The sequence below is a fragment of the Raphanus sativus genome, chromosome 1 (assembly GCF_000801105.2).
Source record: "Raphanus sativus cultivar WK10039 chromosome 1, ASM80110v3, whole genome shotgun sequence".
Classification (NCBI taxonomy): domain Eukaryota; kingdom Viridiplantae; phylum Streptophyta; class Magnoliopsida; order Brassicales; family Brassicaceae; genus Raphanus; species Raphanus sativus.
In genome coordinates, this window is record NC_079511.1 from 15913627 (window position 1) to 15929251 (window position 15625).

The window sequence follows — 15625 nt, forward strand, 5'->3', positions numbered from 1 at the left end:
TGTTCTACAGTCTCATGCATATAAATAAACTTTTTAATAAAACTAAATTTTAACAGTTGGTTAATATGTTTTGAGTCATCTTATAATTTACCTTTATAAAATAAATTATTATTATAAAATTATATATTTGTATTATAGTTAAATCTATGATATTAGATATACGTTGGACGATTCAAGTCACTCATATTGTTAGTATATTGAGTTAGATATGTTCTTTCAAATTCAAACTAAAGTATAATTATTTTTATTATAATTAAGTAAAATAAAATTAACTTTATTTATCGTTTAAATGTGCATGTATTTTCATAATATTTATCAAATTATATATTGATTTCTTTAAACAATATATTAGAAAATAAAGCGATGATCATTAATACATTTTTGGAAGCTTATGAACACATATCACTAACTATAATGATTGAAATATTTTATAAATTCTAAATAATTATATGCCTTAGATTTACTAAATGATAAACTGAAAATTATTTTAAATAATCTTAAAAATGAGAATTCCGGTTTGCTTTGGTATTTTGATTATGGTTATATTAAGTTCCACAAACATAAAATTTAAAGCAAATTACATTTTATGCTATTTAAAAATATTTTTAACGGAAGATTTTTATTTTGTGAACTTTCATTTTTAATGAAATCATATTATATATATACATATATTTTCGTTTTATTTTTTTTAACTTTACTTATGTTATTTGGAAATATTAAAAAAAGAAACTAAATAATAAATTCAATAATAATATATAAACGTAATATTTTAATTCATTAAAGATATCACTGTAATCAACCATCCTGAGAGTTAACGTGAGCGCGAGACATAAGAAACTGACTTCTCAAATAATATTATAGAGATATGTATATGTATTTATATATTATATATGTGTGTAATGGGGGTCTATATTTTGTGAAAAAACAATCCAAAGTTATTAGAAAAAAAAACTTTGGGTTGGGTTTTCCACAAAATTATAGACCCTACAACTACACATATATATAATATATTAGGGGAAACCCGCCCTACGGGCGAACGGATAAATAAACTAATAGTATAATTTTATTCTAAATTTTAATCTACTTTTAGCAAAAAGTCAACATGCTTAATTTTTTAACAACAATCTTAACTATTTATTTTAATATTCATTTTAAAAACTATATATTTGTTTAATTATAATAAAATATTTAAAATATAATTATTTAGTTTCTCTCAATGGTTTTTTAGTTTAACTACACCAATAATTCACATTTTAAAAAATTACATACGATTGAAGTAAGTAGAACAAAATTATTTTCTCTCTTAGTTATGGAGAAGGCTCTCCAAGTGTGCACCAAGATGATTAAAAGACTAAGTGAAATCTTGATTATCGTTCTTCTAAATTATAATCTTGAAGAAGATGAAATCATTCTGAATATGACACAACTATAATGGATTGCGGTTGAAGGACCAATTAGTTAGTGTATAATCGAGTTGAGGAGTGTGTCAATACGTTGGTGATAGAAAGCACTTTATCAAAAAAAAAAAATACGTTGGTGATATTTAGTTTAAAAATGTTTGGGATTCGTATAGTATCCAGCTGTATTATTGGCCGTAGAAGTTCAGAATGTTTATTGATAGTCTGTATTACCTAGGGCCGTATGGAGCATTGATAATTAAAGTTTGTTTAGGTGTTCATTTGTGGTTAGGTACTTCCCTCGTCCACTGGAAAATTTTAAATAACTTCTAATATAGTATGCAACATACTGTTAGAATATAAAGAAGAAGCTCAGGTTGTAATTGATATGATTCAAGCTGGTTTTGATTGACTGAATGTCCTAATAAAAAGGATGCAGGACGTGTATGTACAACTCTATGCACCCCAATAATTTATTTAAGGTGTGTTATTATTTATCGTATGTCTGTTACACTTATTTGTTAATAAGTATCATAATCTAATAGAATAACAGAAACTATGAGGGATGAATTTTGAGAAATCTGGGTTATATTCTTGTGAACCCTTTGATTTCAAGGACCGGATACGGGTATGCTTGCAGAAACTGTGATGTTGGAGCTCGGGCAAGTTCTATTAAACTGTATATATGCTAATGATAGGTTTAGCATATATCATTAAAGCCGAAGGGTGGTTACATCATACAGTTGTATTTTCCTGATATTATAATCTTAAATGGCTGAAGGTGGTAGTTTATGTCGAAGCTCTAAAAGATATGTCTAAGAACATCTCCAATGTATTACTCTATTTTCTACTTTAAAATAGAGTAACTCCAAAATGGAGTAGTGTCTTACTTCAATGTATTACTCCATTTTTTATTTCAAAATTGAATATTTTTAATATTTTATGTTTTATATTTATTTTAATGTTTTCGTTTCTTATGGGATGATAATACACTGACTTTCATTATTTGAAATATAAGACATGTTACGCTATTTTCTAATAAAACTCAAAATTTGGAACAGGCATAACAAAAGTAGATTGTTATTGTTGGACTAACTGTAACCACTTGTCTGTGTGACAGTAATAGTTAGAAAAGAAAGAGAATGAGTTCTCGGAACAAAATTCTTAGTTTCTGCAAATACAATTCCTTGCTTTCACTGAGTTATTTCTTCAAAAGTTCATATCTTTTTTACCTTGTAGGTGACATAGTTTAGAATACAATCTTTCATGAACACTCCTATCATTTCCTGCACACCACCAGCACCAAAACATATGTTCTTATGATAATCTAAGTATAAAACATCTCTCTGATTCAAAGAAGGCGAGTTTTAACACCTATTAAGGGTAGTCTCTGTTTTTTAAATGAGAATTGATGATCAGTTTCTCAACGCGGTGAAGAAGGCAATAGATTTCTCTTCTCCTGTTAAAATATCTATTTATATAAAATAGACTTTCAATCACTCCTAGACTATCCACATAGGATGCCACGTCATTAACTCTTGCATTCGTGTGCTGACACGTGTCCGTGTTAATGAAACGCATCGTCTTTTACGGTGCTCCTCCACTCCTCTGCTTCTCCTTGACACAGCTCGAGCATAATTTTACCTTCTCCGTTTCTGTTCAGTAACAGCTGCTTCTACCACTCTTTCTCATTAAACCCCTAATTTAATCCTTCAATCGAGAGCTATGCCACCGATCCGAATCCCTCTGTTTTACACGTCATATAAACCCAACTCCGAAATCTCTGCTCCTCACAAAATTGACGAAATCCTGCAAAATCACATCAGGCAATTATGTGTTATAGTGTCTCAGTTGATCTCTGGAGCCTCGGCTGTGTTTTCTCTGTGATTCTTACCAGAAGACCACTTCCTAAAGGAAGAACCTAGGTGAGAAAGTGACCAAAACGATATGTCGAGTTTATTCATTCCAGATTGAGGTTTGTTATGACTTTTTGTGTGTATGTTTGTTCTCTGTAGATTGAACAATTTCACAGAATTACCAGATGAAGAATTATGGGAAAAGAACCAGCTTCATTCTCAAATTAAGATATTTAGACCACAACATGAATATGAATGTTGTTTGAGTAAAAGATTTGAGTAGTTTCTGAAAAAGGCAGTTTCTCTTCATGGAATCTATTATCTAATCCAGACATACGAGGATCTGCCTCTTCTGCTCTCATGTGAAAGGTATGAAAAGAACCCTATACTTTTAATCAAATATCGAATGATATTACAGCCATGGATATATATTATAAACTGACAATGTTTTGGTCTTTTATGTGGTTTTGCTATTCAATCAGTACTTTAACACAAAGCCTTACGCTTTGACATTACCTAAGTACCCTCCTAACAAAGAAATGGATTGCTAAGTACCGTGAAGAACTTCAAGAAGGTTTCAATCAATTGACTTTCACAAAATTTATTTATATGTATCTCTATGTGATCACGTGTGTTGAGAGATTTAAATATTTGTTTTGCAGGGAAGAGTTGGTACAAAGAAATTAAAAAAAAAAAAACTTGGTATTCAACAATACGGGGAAATCACATAAAACATTCAAAGAGCCTAACATCTTAATAAGTCACCAGTCCAACAGGTATGCATTTCAGCAAGCTATCCTCACCGATATTTATTGTATCAAAGCTGTAAATAGACCGGAATAAACTGATGCTTCAAAACCAAAACTACGGTTCTTCATTTGCAGTTTTGTTCATTGCTTTCACAGGAAGCGAAAAAGGAAGCCCAGACAAAAATCATTCTCCCAACGCCACCGGAAACATCTCAGTGATGACTTGAACCAAGGAAATAAAAATGGTGCCGCTACAACACTTACTTATAATCATCCTACTGGATCTGCGAGCCACGTTAGTATAAATGAAGGCAAACTGAGCTTTCTTTGACCGCAAGTTTTGTTTAGACTCCTCTGATGTGTTACTGTTACCTGGCAAGCATCACAAGAAATCAGAAGAGGATATCGTGAGTCCATTAGGCTTTGACGAAAGCTGAGACGGAGCCAAAGATTTTTTCCACTAATTGGATGAATGAGGTATTACGGAGGACTGAGAGTGATACTAGATTCGGTGTTCGAAGCTATCAAAAATAGCAAGAGGTTAAAATGAGGGAAAAAGAACTACCATTTCTTTTAGATTATTTGCACAGTTCGCACCCTGTATAAATTACAAATTTGTCCCAGATGCGTGTTAGGTTCTAATGTGAAGTTTAATTTGTTGAAATTATGGTCATAAGCTTGGTAACTTGGCCGGGAATTAATAAGGTAGCAATTTCAACTTAGTCTATTCGGTTCTGTTTCCTCCATATATCACCTGCATCTATCATGTTCACTGGTAACCATGTTAGACGATGAAACAATAGTTCAACATTTAAGAATGAAGTTGCAACATTGCCATTAACTACCTTTGAGGTTCACACATTTCCTTGCAGTTTTGCCGCTATCTTAATTTGGTCCAATCGATTTGAGCATATATGCTTTTGTTCAGTCTATACTCTTTCATCGAGAGAATATCATAAGTTGTCTTTTTTCTTACGACATGAATAAAATAAGTTGCCAATGTCCTAATTTTCTGAGCCCGCATAAAACAAATTTAATTCGCTCTCAAATACCTTGGCTTCACATTTTCCATCCATCTTTTTTTTTTAGATTTGATATAAACTATAACTAATATAAATTTTATTGTTTGTAGATCCATCTTTTTGTTTGTAGATTGGACTATATCTTCTAAATATTTTATTGTGATGTTTAGCTAGCTTTACATGTAAATATGAAAAATATAATGATTTAGTGTCAAACGATGATTTGTTTATGTTTTTATAAGTTATATTTTTGTAACAAAAATAGACAAAACTAAAAAATCAACTCTATTAAACTGAACAAACATAGACAAAACCAAATTAAATATAACCAAACAAAAACCAAATCGAAGTAAAATAGAACAAAACATACACCAAACTGAAGTAAAACCAAACTAATTTGGATTGATTTTGGTTAAAGTTTTCCTAGATCCAAATAAACTAAACCAAACCCAAACTGAATCCATAATTAAACCGAAATGTCTACTAGAGTCAATAGTGTGTATTTTAATTACAGTAAATCAACTATTTTCACACCATTTAAATATGCAATAAATATATAAATAAATTAAAATATCAGTAAGTTAAGTAAATAAAAACAAAAACAAAAAATAATAATATAATTCATGTTTTGCACTTCTAAACCAAGGATCACAATTTTTTATAAACAATTCTACTTACAATCATAGAAAAATATTTAAAATATGTCAAATAATTATGTTTTTATGTACTTCTTAATACTGATATATATAATATAATATATATATATATATATATATATATATATATATATATATTTATTATTTATGATATAATAAAAAAAAAAAAAAAAAAAGCTAAAAATATAATGTTACAAGAATATATTTATATTTGAAACTATACATTAAATTGTAAAAGATTTTATAATATAGTGATGAAGGTTACTCTCTCTCTCCTCTCTCACCCTCTCTCTAAAGTTGTCTCTCTCTCCCTCTCTCTCTATACAATACAAACTAAATATTATATTAACATTATATTGTTGGTTTTATACCCACAATAAAATTATCTATATTCTTCTTAAAATTTCAATATATTTTGATAATAATTAATAAAATAATATCGTTGGGACCTGGTGGAATCACATAATCAAATTAGGACAAAGGAGAGAGAGAGAGAGAGAGAGAGAGAGAGAGAGAGAGAGAGAGAGAGAGAGAGAGAGAGAGAGAGAGAGAGAGAGAGAGAGAGAGAGAGAGAGAGAGAGAGAGAGAGAGAGAGAGAGAGAGAGAGAGAGAGAGACCTTCATCACTTGGTTTTGTTGCATCTTCTCTTCAAAGTTCTGGGTATAATGAAATAGGCTCCGGTACATTTTATATTAAGAATTCCGAGTCATCATCATGAGTCATCCATGAGAGATAGAGAGTGAAGCATGTACGCTGGAGAATGTCTTGGTCTAATGAAAAAGGCTCTGAGGGATGGAGAGAGACTGGACAAACAAAATCCGAGAGTTCAGAGAGTGGACAATAAAACCCGAAAGTTCGAAGGATTTTAAATTAAACAGAATAAATCATGCGAACTGATCTAAGATAACTTCAAATTAAACAAATAAATCAACAATTCTACAACATCAAAATAAAAATAGAATAAAACTTCAAATAAACAATTTTATTAATCATAAGGAAAATTTTAATTAATTGTAATGAAATGAAACTGAATAAAGAATAACAATCAATAAAATAATGATTCATACTAATATAGAACAAAACATTTTAAAATAAAAACAAATATCAAACAAAAATAAAAAAAAATATTTTAACTATTTAAATTATGTTAAAATTATCATCCCGCCCGTAGGGCGGGCCGGTCCTAGTATATTATTATAAAGTAGAGTTACCTCATTCATGAGGACTCCACCTCACTAAGTAGATTAAGGAGGAAATGACATGTGTCCCTCTCTTAAGGATGACTCTATTTCGTTGTGTTCGAATGGGCTTTTAGACAAATTAATTATCTGTAAGTGTTGGGCCGAACACTAACATAGATCTGGCCCTCTAGTAACCTTCGCTTTCTAGACGTGAAGCCGAATTCGTTACTAGAGTTCATCGCCGCCTTCTTATACATACCATCAATATTCAATAATCAACGCCTCTAAGGTTCTGAGAGTCTTGAGAGAGGAGTCTCCATCAGTAATCACCGCCTCTATGTCGGTTTGTATACTTTGGTATCGACTCATCTCCTCACAATCGTTACAAGCTCCATTGATTCAGCGCCATTAATGAGTTTCTTAACTCTTCAGTGATCGATGCTCATTCAATGATTCTAACCCCTCTTTCAAGCAGAGCTTCTCCACTTATAAAAAGGTAACATAATGGCACTGAAAGATTATTTTGTTAGTTCCTCCTTATGGTATGATTATTTTGTTCTTTAATTAAAACTAGATGATATCTAGTTCTGCGCGGACAAATATATATCTAAATAATTTTAAATTTAACATAATTCTTAATTTTCATCTAAATTATTTAATCAGTTTCAAATATTAAATTAATTAATGATTTACCTTTTTATTACAATGCAACATAAATAATGATTTACTACTTAGAAATCCTTTATTTATTCAATCACTAAACCACACATGTAAAGTAGTATCACCATAATAATCTAATAAAAATTTATTAATATTTCAAAACTAGGCGTGGGCTCGCACATATGCTTAATATTTTTATTGTATTTAAATATTATTTTAATATTTATGCTAATGTATTTAATTAGATATAGATATTTAAAAAAATTGTGTGTTTTTGGTCTTTTTAACCAAATCTCAATTACTTATTGTGTATTTTTTATTGTTTGTACATATAATTCTTCTATTTGGAAATTTAATATCAATTCAACAGAGTTTCTTTTAATATTAAAGAGTTTATCTTTTTTTTTAAATGGCGTAAGTGTAAACACACTACTCAATATGAAGGAAAAAAATATATTTTGTTATTACATGTTCTTAGCCACATAAAACTATGGATATAACTTGAATAACACTCAATAATACCCATCACTGTGATTTTCAGGATCGGTTTAAAGAAATCTGATACTTGGTTTGCATACCAAGATTCAATGTGCATGTTAAACATGAATCACTAAATATTAAGCATTTAAATTAGCACCATGTCATAAAAATAAAATAATATTAAATTAAATTAAATTAAATTCTGAATAAATTTTACATTGTGTCATGAATAGTCAATTCTAACTTAGTTAAAGATCTTCTTTCTGAAATGAGATATTTTAAAGGTTAACATTCACAATTTCCCCAATAATATCTAAAACACAAAACATTAGAAAGAAGAACTTGTGAACAAACATATATTTTGAAACAAAATAAAAAAAAAATTTAAAGTAATACTTATTATAGAAAAGAGTGAGTATTAATATAAAGTAGATGGATCTATCTTATATATTAAAACATAAGTCACAACTTCTTTCATGTGTGATTTTTTATTTGGACCATTCCTTAGGAAATTATTTTATGATTTTTTTGTATATATATATTTGAATTATTCTTAACAAACGAATCAAATAGATATTCCCAGATTTTCTCTTAATTACATCCCAATAAAATCTTTTCCAATCTTTTTATTTACAATATAAAAATACATTTGTATTTATTTAAAATATAAATGTATATTTTATTTTCACTTAAACAAATATTTTAAATATTTAATTAATTTCGTAATTGTTTATAATATACATGTAATATTTTATTTTTGCTAAAATAAACCTTTTAAGTATCTAATTAATTTTTTAGTTATATTAAACTCATGTACAATTTTGTATTAAATTTGTGATATTAATTTAATATAATATTTTAATGTAGGTTGATATTAATTACACTTAATGTAGGTTATTCAGTCAAAGATTTAAATCATACATATAATTCGATCAATATATACGTATGATCAAAACCTAAAATAAAACTATAAGGAAAATTAATATCTAATTTAATAGTAATTTGAATGGAATTTTTCGTAAATATCATATAATGTAAGATTTTAATTAGTGTTCATATATTAATAAGAGATATATCACTAACAATTTGAAACAAAAAATAAATACATGCATACAAACTATAAATTATTATGTTTGAAAATATATAATAAACTATTAATAATATGATAAATATTAAAATTATATACCATTAATTATATACACCAAATAGTTACATATATAAAAATGAAAACAATCATCACACTGTTGTGCGGATCAATATCTAGTTAAATGGAGTATTTAATAGGCTAAGCCTAATTGGCTGAAAACATGAAGGTAAGTCCATTGCTAAAGGAATAATTAAGTTTTTTTTTTTACAAAAACTAAAGCACTCCATCCATTCGTTGTAATTGCGAAATCGAAATCGTATTATGGCATACAAGTTGCGGAATCCCCACATGTGCAGTTGCTTGTTTGGCAAACAGCTTCGGTGCAAGGAAGCTCGTCAACTATGGCTGCCACACCACCGCTTGTGGGACTAAGTTGAAGGGAAAGACATATTCTTTTCCTATATCAGCAGGATGATTCTGATGGAGCTATGTTAAGTTAAGTGCAAAGAATAGCGATGATGTTCGTTGTTTCTAAAGGAACTTTTTAACTTTTTTGATACTTCAAAACATAACAAATAAATTAGAAAATAAAATATGTATTTGTTTTTCAGCATAAAAAGTGTTAAGGATAATCAAGAGACTTAAAATCTGATGAAATAGTCAATTTCAAACCTGTTGGGAATGATAAATTCGACCACGTTACGGACGGATAGCTTTAATTATGTCTCACACTCACATGCAAACGGATCAGTCAAAATCGTCAACTTTGACTTTGAACACTCTCTATTAGTACCATCCATTCGTTTCTCTCAACCCCACAACACAACAACAACATGAACTCTTCTTCCTTCTCATTTTTGATCTTCACCGTTGTTATCATCCTCCGGTGCCTAAACCCCGTCAAAGCCGCCACGTGTCATCCAGATGACGAGGCAGGTCTTCTAGCTTTCAAATCGGGTATAACCCGAGATCCTTCGGGTATTCTCAGCTCATGGAAGAAAGGCACTGCTTGCTGCTCCTGGAACGGTATCACCTGCCTCACCGGCGACCGAGTCACCGCACTCACTGTCAGTGGACAGTCCGATGTAGCCGGAAGCTTCCTCTCCGGCACAATCTCCTCGTCGCTAGCCAAACTCCAACACCTCGATGGTATTTACTTCATGAATCTCAAAAACATCACTGGACCTTTCCCACAGTTCCTTTTCCAATTACCACAGCTGAAATACGTTTACATCGAGAACAACCGTCTCTCCGGTCCACTACCGGTTAACATCGGTTCCCTAAGCCAGATTGAAGCGTTTAGCCTCGAAGGAAACCGGTTCACCGGTCCGATCCCAACTTCCATATCAAATTTAACCAAGCTATCTCAGCTCAATCTTGGCGGTAATCTCTTAACCGGAACAATCCCTTCAGGGATTGCTAACCTCAAGCTCATGTCGTATCTGAATCTCGGCGGTAACCGTCTCTCCGGAACCATCCCGGATATTTTCAAATCCATGCCGGAGCTCCGATCTCTCGTTCTCTCTCGCAACGGATTCTCCGGGAACCTTCCTCCGTCGATCGCGTCGCTCGCACCGATCCTCAGGTTCCTCGAAGTAGGCCATAACAAACTCTCCGGGAAGATTCCAGACTACTTATCGAGGTTCAAGGCGCTCGACACGTTGGATCTCTCGCGCAACCAGTTCTCCGGAGTCGTGCCGAAGAGCTTCGCGAATCTCACCAAGATCTTTAATCTTGATCTCTCGCACAATCTTCTCACCGATCCGTTCCCTGCTTTGTACGTTAAGGGAATCGAGTCTTTGGACCTATCGTACAATAAGTTCCATCTCAAAACCATTCCGAAGTGGGTGACGTCGTCGCCGATCATCTTCTCGTTGAAGCTTGCGAGATGCGGGATCAAGATGAGCTTAGACGATTGGAAGCCAGCGGAATATTACTTTTATGATTTCATTGATCTGTCTGAAAACGAGATATCAGGGAGTCCGGCGAGGTTTCTGAACCAGACGGAGTATCTGGTGGAGTTCCGGGCGGCCGGGAACAAGCTACGGTTTGATATGGGGAAGCTAACGTTTGCGAAGACGCTGAAAACGCTGGATCTGTCGAGAAACTTGGTGTTCGGGAAGGTGCCGGCCACCGTTGCTGGACTGCAGACACTGAACGTGAGTCAGAATCACCTTTGCGGAAAGCTTCCGACAACAAAGTTTCCAGCCAGTGCGTTTGCTGGGAACGACTGTCTTTGCGGTCCTCCACTTTCTCCTTGCAAAGTTTAGCGGCAGGAAAGCTCCATTGGTGTGGTAGATGTACCGTGACACTTGCAAGTTTAGCTCCAAATAAGATTTGTATTAATAAAACTCCAAATAAAATTTGTATTAATAACAATAAACTAGATTTATAATATATGTCAATCAGTCAATGATAGACTTCCTTTTTTTTTGTTTTAAAACGACCAGGTCTGCGGATAATCTATTTATTGAATAATGCAATGCATAAATTTCAGTAACTTATTTTATATAAAACACCTTTTTGATTCTTGAATTTTTCTTATGAAAAGAGTTTAGGAATAATGTATTCTATTTTTTTTTTCAGTACTAGGTGTTTTCCTGCACCATGTGCAGTAAAAAAATTTTAAAATATTTTCTAACAGATAAATATAAATTATATTTATTTTTTATTAATATTATAAATTTTCTTTTTTTATTAATATTTTAATATAAATTTGATTTAACTGAACATTAAAATTAAGATAAAAACAATTTTGTTTATTCTGAAATCTATTTAAGAATGTGCATGTATATATTTAAAATTATAATCTTAGGTAGATTTTTCTATCTATTTATTTTAATTAAATATATTAAATAAATATGTAAAATTGTATAATTGTAAAAAATTAAAATTAAACAATATTTATAAAATCTGTAGATATATATATAAGAAACTAATGATTTTACGATTTAATTTGATTTTATGATTTAATTTTTATAATTTTCTAAAAATATGTATATTTTTGAAATATTTTTAATTTAAATGATATTTCAAAATTTGAAATGCCATAATTGAATATATTTATTTTAATGATGATTTATGAGTTATTACCATATTTTAAAAAAGTTCAAAATATAAATCGACAATAAATGTAATACATGAGTTATTACCATATTTAAAAAGTTTACCAAAAATATAAATTAACATTAAATATAATTGTTCATGTCATATTAATCTATAAGACATTGTCATCAATTTTAGTAGCCATGTCATATTATTTTTGTGAAAATGATTGTAGAAGACATGTGGCAAAATCACTTCTCAAATATAGTTTAGGGGATGAAAATTTCATAATTGTCAAAAATTAAAATTAAAAAATATTTATAGAATTTGTAGATATATATAAGAAACTAATGATTTTACGATTTAATTTGATTTTATGATTTAATTTTTGTAATTTTCTAAAAATATGTATATATTTTTGAAATATTTTTAATTTAAATGATATTTTGAAATTTGAAATGCCATAATTGAATATATTTATTTTAATGATGATTTATGAGTTATTACCATATTTTTTAAAAGTCCAAAAATATAAATCGAAAATAAATGTAATATATGAGTTATTACCATATTTTAAAAATTACCAAAAATATAAATTAACATCAAGTATAATTATCCATGTCATATTAATTTATAAGACATGTCATTAATTTTAGTAGCCATGTCATATTATTTTTGTGAGAATGATTGTAGAGAAGACATGTGGCAAAAATTGTCCATGTCATATTAATCTATAAGACATGTCATCAATTTAGTAGCCATGTCATATTATTTTTGTGAGAATGATTGTAGAGAAGACATGTGGCAAAATCACTTCTCAAATATAGTCTAGGGGATTTATGTAGATATAAAATCGAACATACTATATGATGACAAAACCAAAAAAATATATACAACTATATATATATATATATTTCTCTATATCTTCTATATATTATCTGAGGATCTTTTAAATAGTTATAACCTGAATTTTGTAATAATTAGAAAAGTCCCCCATCCTATGTGTCAGTTGTTTATGCCTTCTAATGCCTGACGTGGCAGACTTATAACGCGTTTAGAAAAAGCATAGTCTTAAAATAAATTCCCTAGCGAAATAAAATTCTTTGACCGTCACAAGAGCCGTATATACATAGTATAAATTTAATATGATGTCTATATCATCTTCTTCTCACGCCGTCATCGTTACTCTCTCTAAAAATCCTCTCAAACAGAGTTCTTCAATCTTCTATCGTTTCGTTGTAAACCATGTCATTTGAGGATAATTTTGTGGAAGATGATGAGATGAACATAATTGATGAAGACGTAGCATCTGACTCCGAAGTAGAATCTTTGTCAGATTCGGATTCAGAAAACGAGATCACTGAGAAGCTTCAAGACATAAGCAGGCTAGAAGATGTTGCTGAAGTCACAAGCTCACCGTCGAGATTGATCAAGGACAAGCCGTTGATGTAAACGATGACCTCGCTAGAGAGATGGCGTTCTACACTCAAGCCCTCGAAGGGACGAGGCAGGCTTTTGAGAAGCTCCAGGTGATGGAACTGCCTTTCCTCAGGCCGGAGGATTACTAGGCGGAGAAGGTGAAGTCGGACACGCACATGGAGAAGGTGAAGTCTAAGCTTCTGTAAGAGAAGAAGCAGATGGAGTAGTCTGAAGAGAGGAGTAAGGCTAGGGACAAAAAGAAGATGGCTAAGGAAGTACAGTCTCAGAAGATGAAGCAACGGGCTAAGCAGAAGAAGGATGAGATTGAGTCTGACAAGAAGTGGAGGAAACAGAAGCAGCAGAGTGGGTTTATCGAGAAAAGAGGTGCTGGAGAGCTTGATCTTGAGTTTGGAAACGGAAAGAGTTTCCAGAGAGGAGGTGGTAAGAAGAGCCCAGGTGTGTCTCCCGGTGATCGGTTAGGTGGTAAAGGGAAGCCTACTTCGAGGATGAACAAAAAGAAGAGGGAGTTTAGGGATTCTAAGTTTGGTCATGGTGGAAGGAAAGGGTTGAGCAAGCAGAAAACTGCAGAGACGACGAATGATTTCAAAGGTGGGTTTCGTGGAGGCAAAGCGGGTGGAAACATGAGGCAGAAGAGATAAAAATAAGGTTTGGTTCATCTAAACTTATCTACTGTTTCAACACTATAAACTACTTTGTTGTTTGGATTATATTTTTGAGAGAATGTTTCTTTGCTTTGTAAGGGTCTTCGGACCAATATATTTTAGTTAAAAATGTTGTACTAATGATTACTTGAATCAACAAAGCTCCATGTGTTTCAAAGAAAAAAAAAAGACTATTCTATATCTAAATATAAGACATATATAGTGTATGTATTTCCATCAAGTTTATCGTTGGTTCTCTTTGGCCACAACATAAGTTAAAAAATGGTTTCTCCGTATGCAAAACTAAAAGTATGTTCTACTTCTCCTTTGTTCTTTTGTAGTAGCAGCAAATCTCTCATCAACATCATCAATAGCATCGTATCTTTGTAGTATTAGTAACGACTAATTTGAGTAAATTATATAATCGTTATGTTTTTTCATTGTAATTACAGAATCAGAGCATCTTGATTGATATAGTATGTTCCAAATTATATAATCCAATATTTACCATATTAAAAGAGAATGAGTCGAATCGTCCAAGATCATGTAGAACCCCAAATGTGATTAAAATATATATGACAATTAATGATTTTAAATAATAAATATTTGCTAACAATCTATATATTTTCTATCATTTTGTTTAATTATTTATTATTAAAATAAATTATACAATTACATTAATTATATAATAAAAATTAAGATTTTTTATATGTTGTATTTTGATTTCTTTAAAAGAGTATAAATTACTACAACTGTTTTAAGTCTCGCATAAATTTTTGTGATCAAGGTTTAAATTTTTATATAATAAGATACAATGATTATAAAATCATATGAATAAATAATTTTATTTAATAGGTGTTATATCATATGAAAATACATACTTATATTTCGATATTTGCATTAGAGGTATATTGAAAATTTAATATTTTAATTTTGAAATCTTCATTGTTTTTTTAAATGATTATAAATTATTGAAATAGCTAAACATTCCACATTTAAAAACAATTCTTTGGTGTAAATTATTCACATTTTTAAATGATTATAAATTATTGAAATATCTAAACATTCTTTGCATATTACGAAACAAGAGTAATCGTTTTATATGTGCACCCCAATTTATTACATAATAGTAACTGATTTCTTAGTTATTTAATATAATTATTATTTTATTATTTCGTAATATGCAAAGAACATAAAATAAATAATAATATAAAATATTTATTCTGCACAAGACACATATTTTAACCTATCTCTTTAATAATTTTAGATCTTAAACATTTCTAAATCTCAGGCCAAAAAGATTTATTCTGCACAAGACGCATATTTTAACCTATCTCTTTAACAATTTTAGATCTTAAACATTTCTAAATCTCAGGCCAAAAAGAACAAAATGAGAATAAACTTCAAAATC

At 30.5% G+C, this 15625-nt stretch overlaps 1 protein-coding gene, 1 long non-coding RNA gene and 1 pseudogene across 2 annotated transcripts; all 3 read left to right on the forward strand.

Moving 5' to 3' along the window:
- Positions 1 to 3073: 3073 nt before the first annotated feature.
- LOC130504636 (uncharacterized) lies at positions 3074 to 3828 on the forward strand. The gene is made up of 3 exons (XR_008941363.1): positions 3074 to 3322; positions 3413 to 3622; positions 3736 to 3828. It is a non-coding gene; the product is annotated as an uncharacterized LOC130504636 (long non-coding RNA).
- A 6050-nt stretch (positions 3829 to 9878) lies between these two features.
- On the forward strand, positions 9879 to 11514 carry LOC108814135 (probable inactive leucine-rich repeat receptor kinase XIAO). The gene has a single exon (XM_018586640.2). It carries the CDS (start codon positions 9922 to 9924, stop codon positions 11356 to 11358), a length of 1437 nt encoding a protein of 478 aa, XP_018442142.1. The 5' UTR covers positions 9879 to 9921; the 3' UTR covers positions 11359 to 11514.
- A 1864-nt stretch (positions 11515 to 13378) lies between these two features.
- On the forward strand, positions 13379 to 14211 carry LOC108859856 (probable rRNA-processing protein EBP2 homolog; annotated as a pseudogene).
- Positions 14212 to 15625: the final 1414 nt, after the last annotated feature.

Bases quoted from the DNA above. Each gene is read 5' to 3' on its own strand.
- LOC108814135 (XM_018586640.2), top strand. From the start codon at position 9,922: ATGAACTCTTCTTCCTTCTCATTTTTGATCTTCACCGTTGTTATCATC.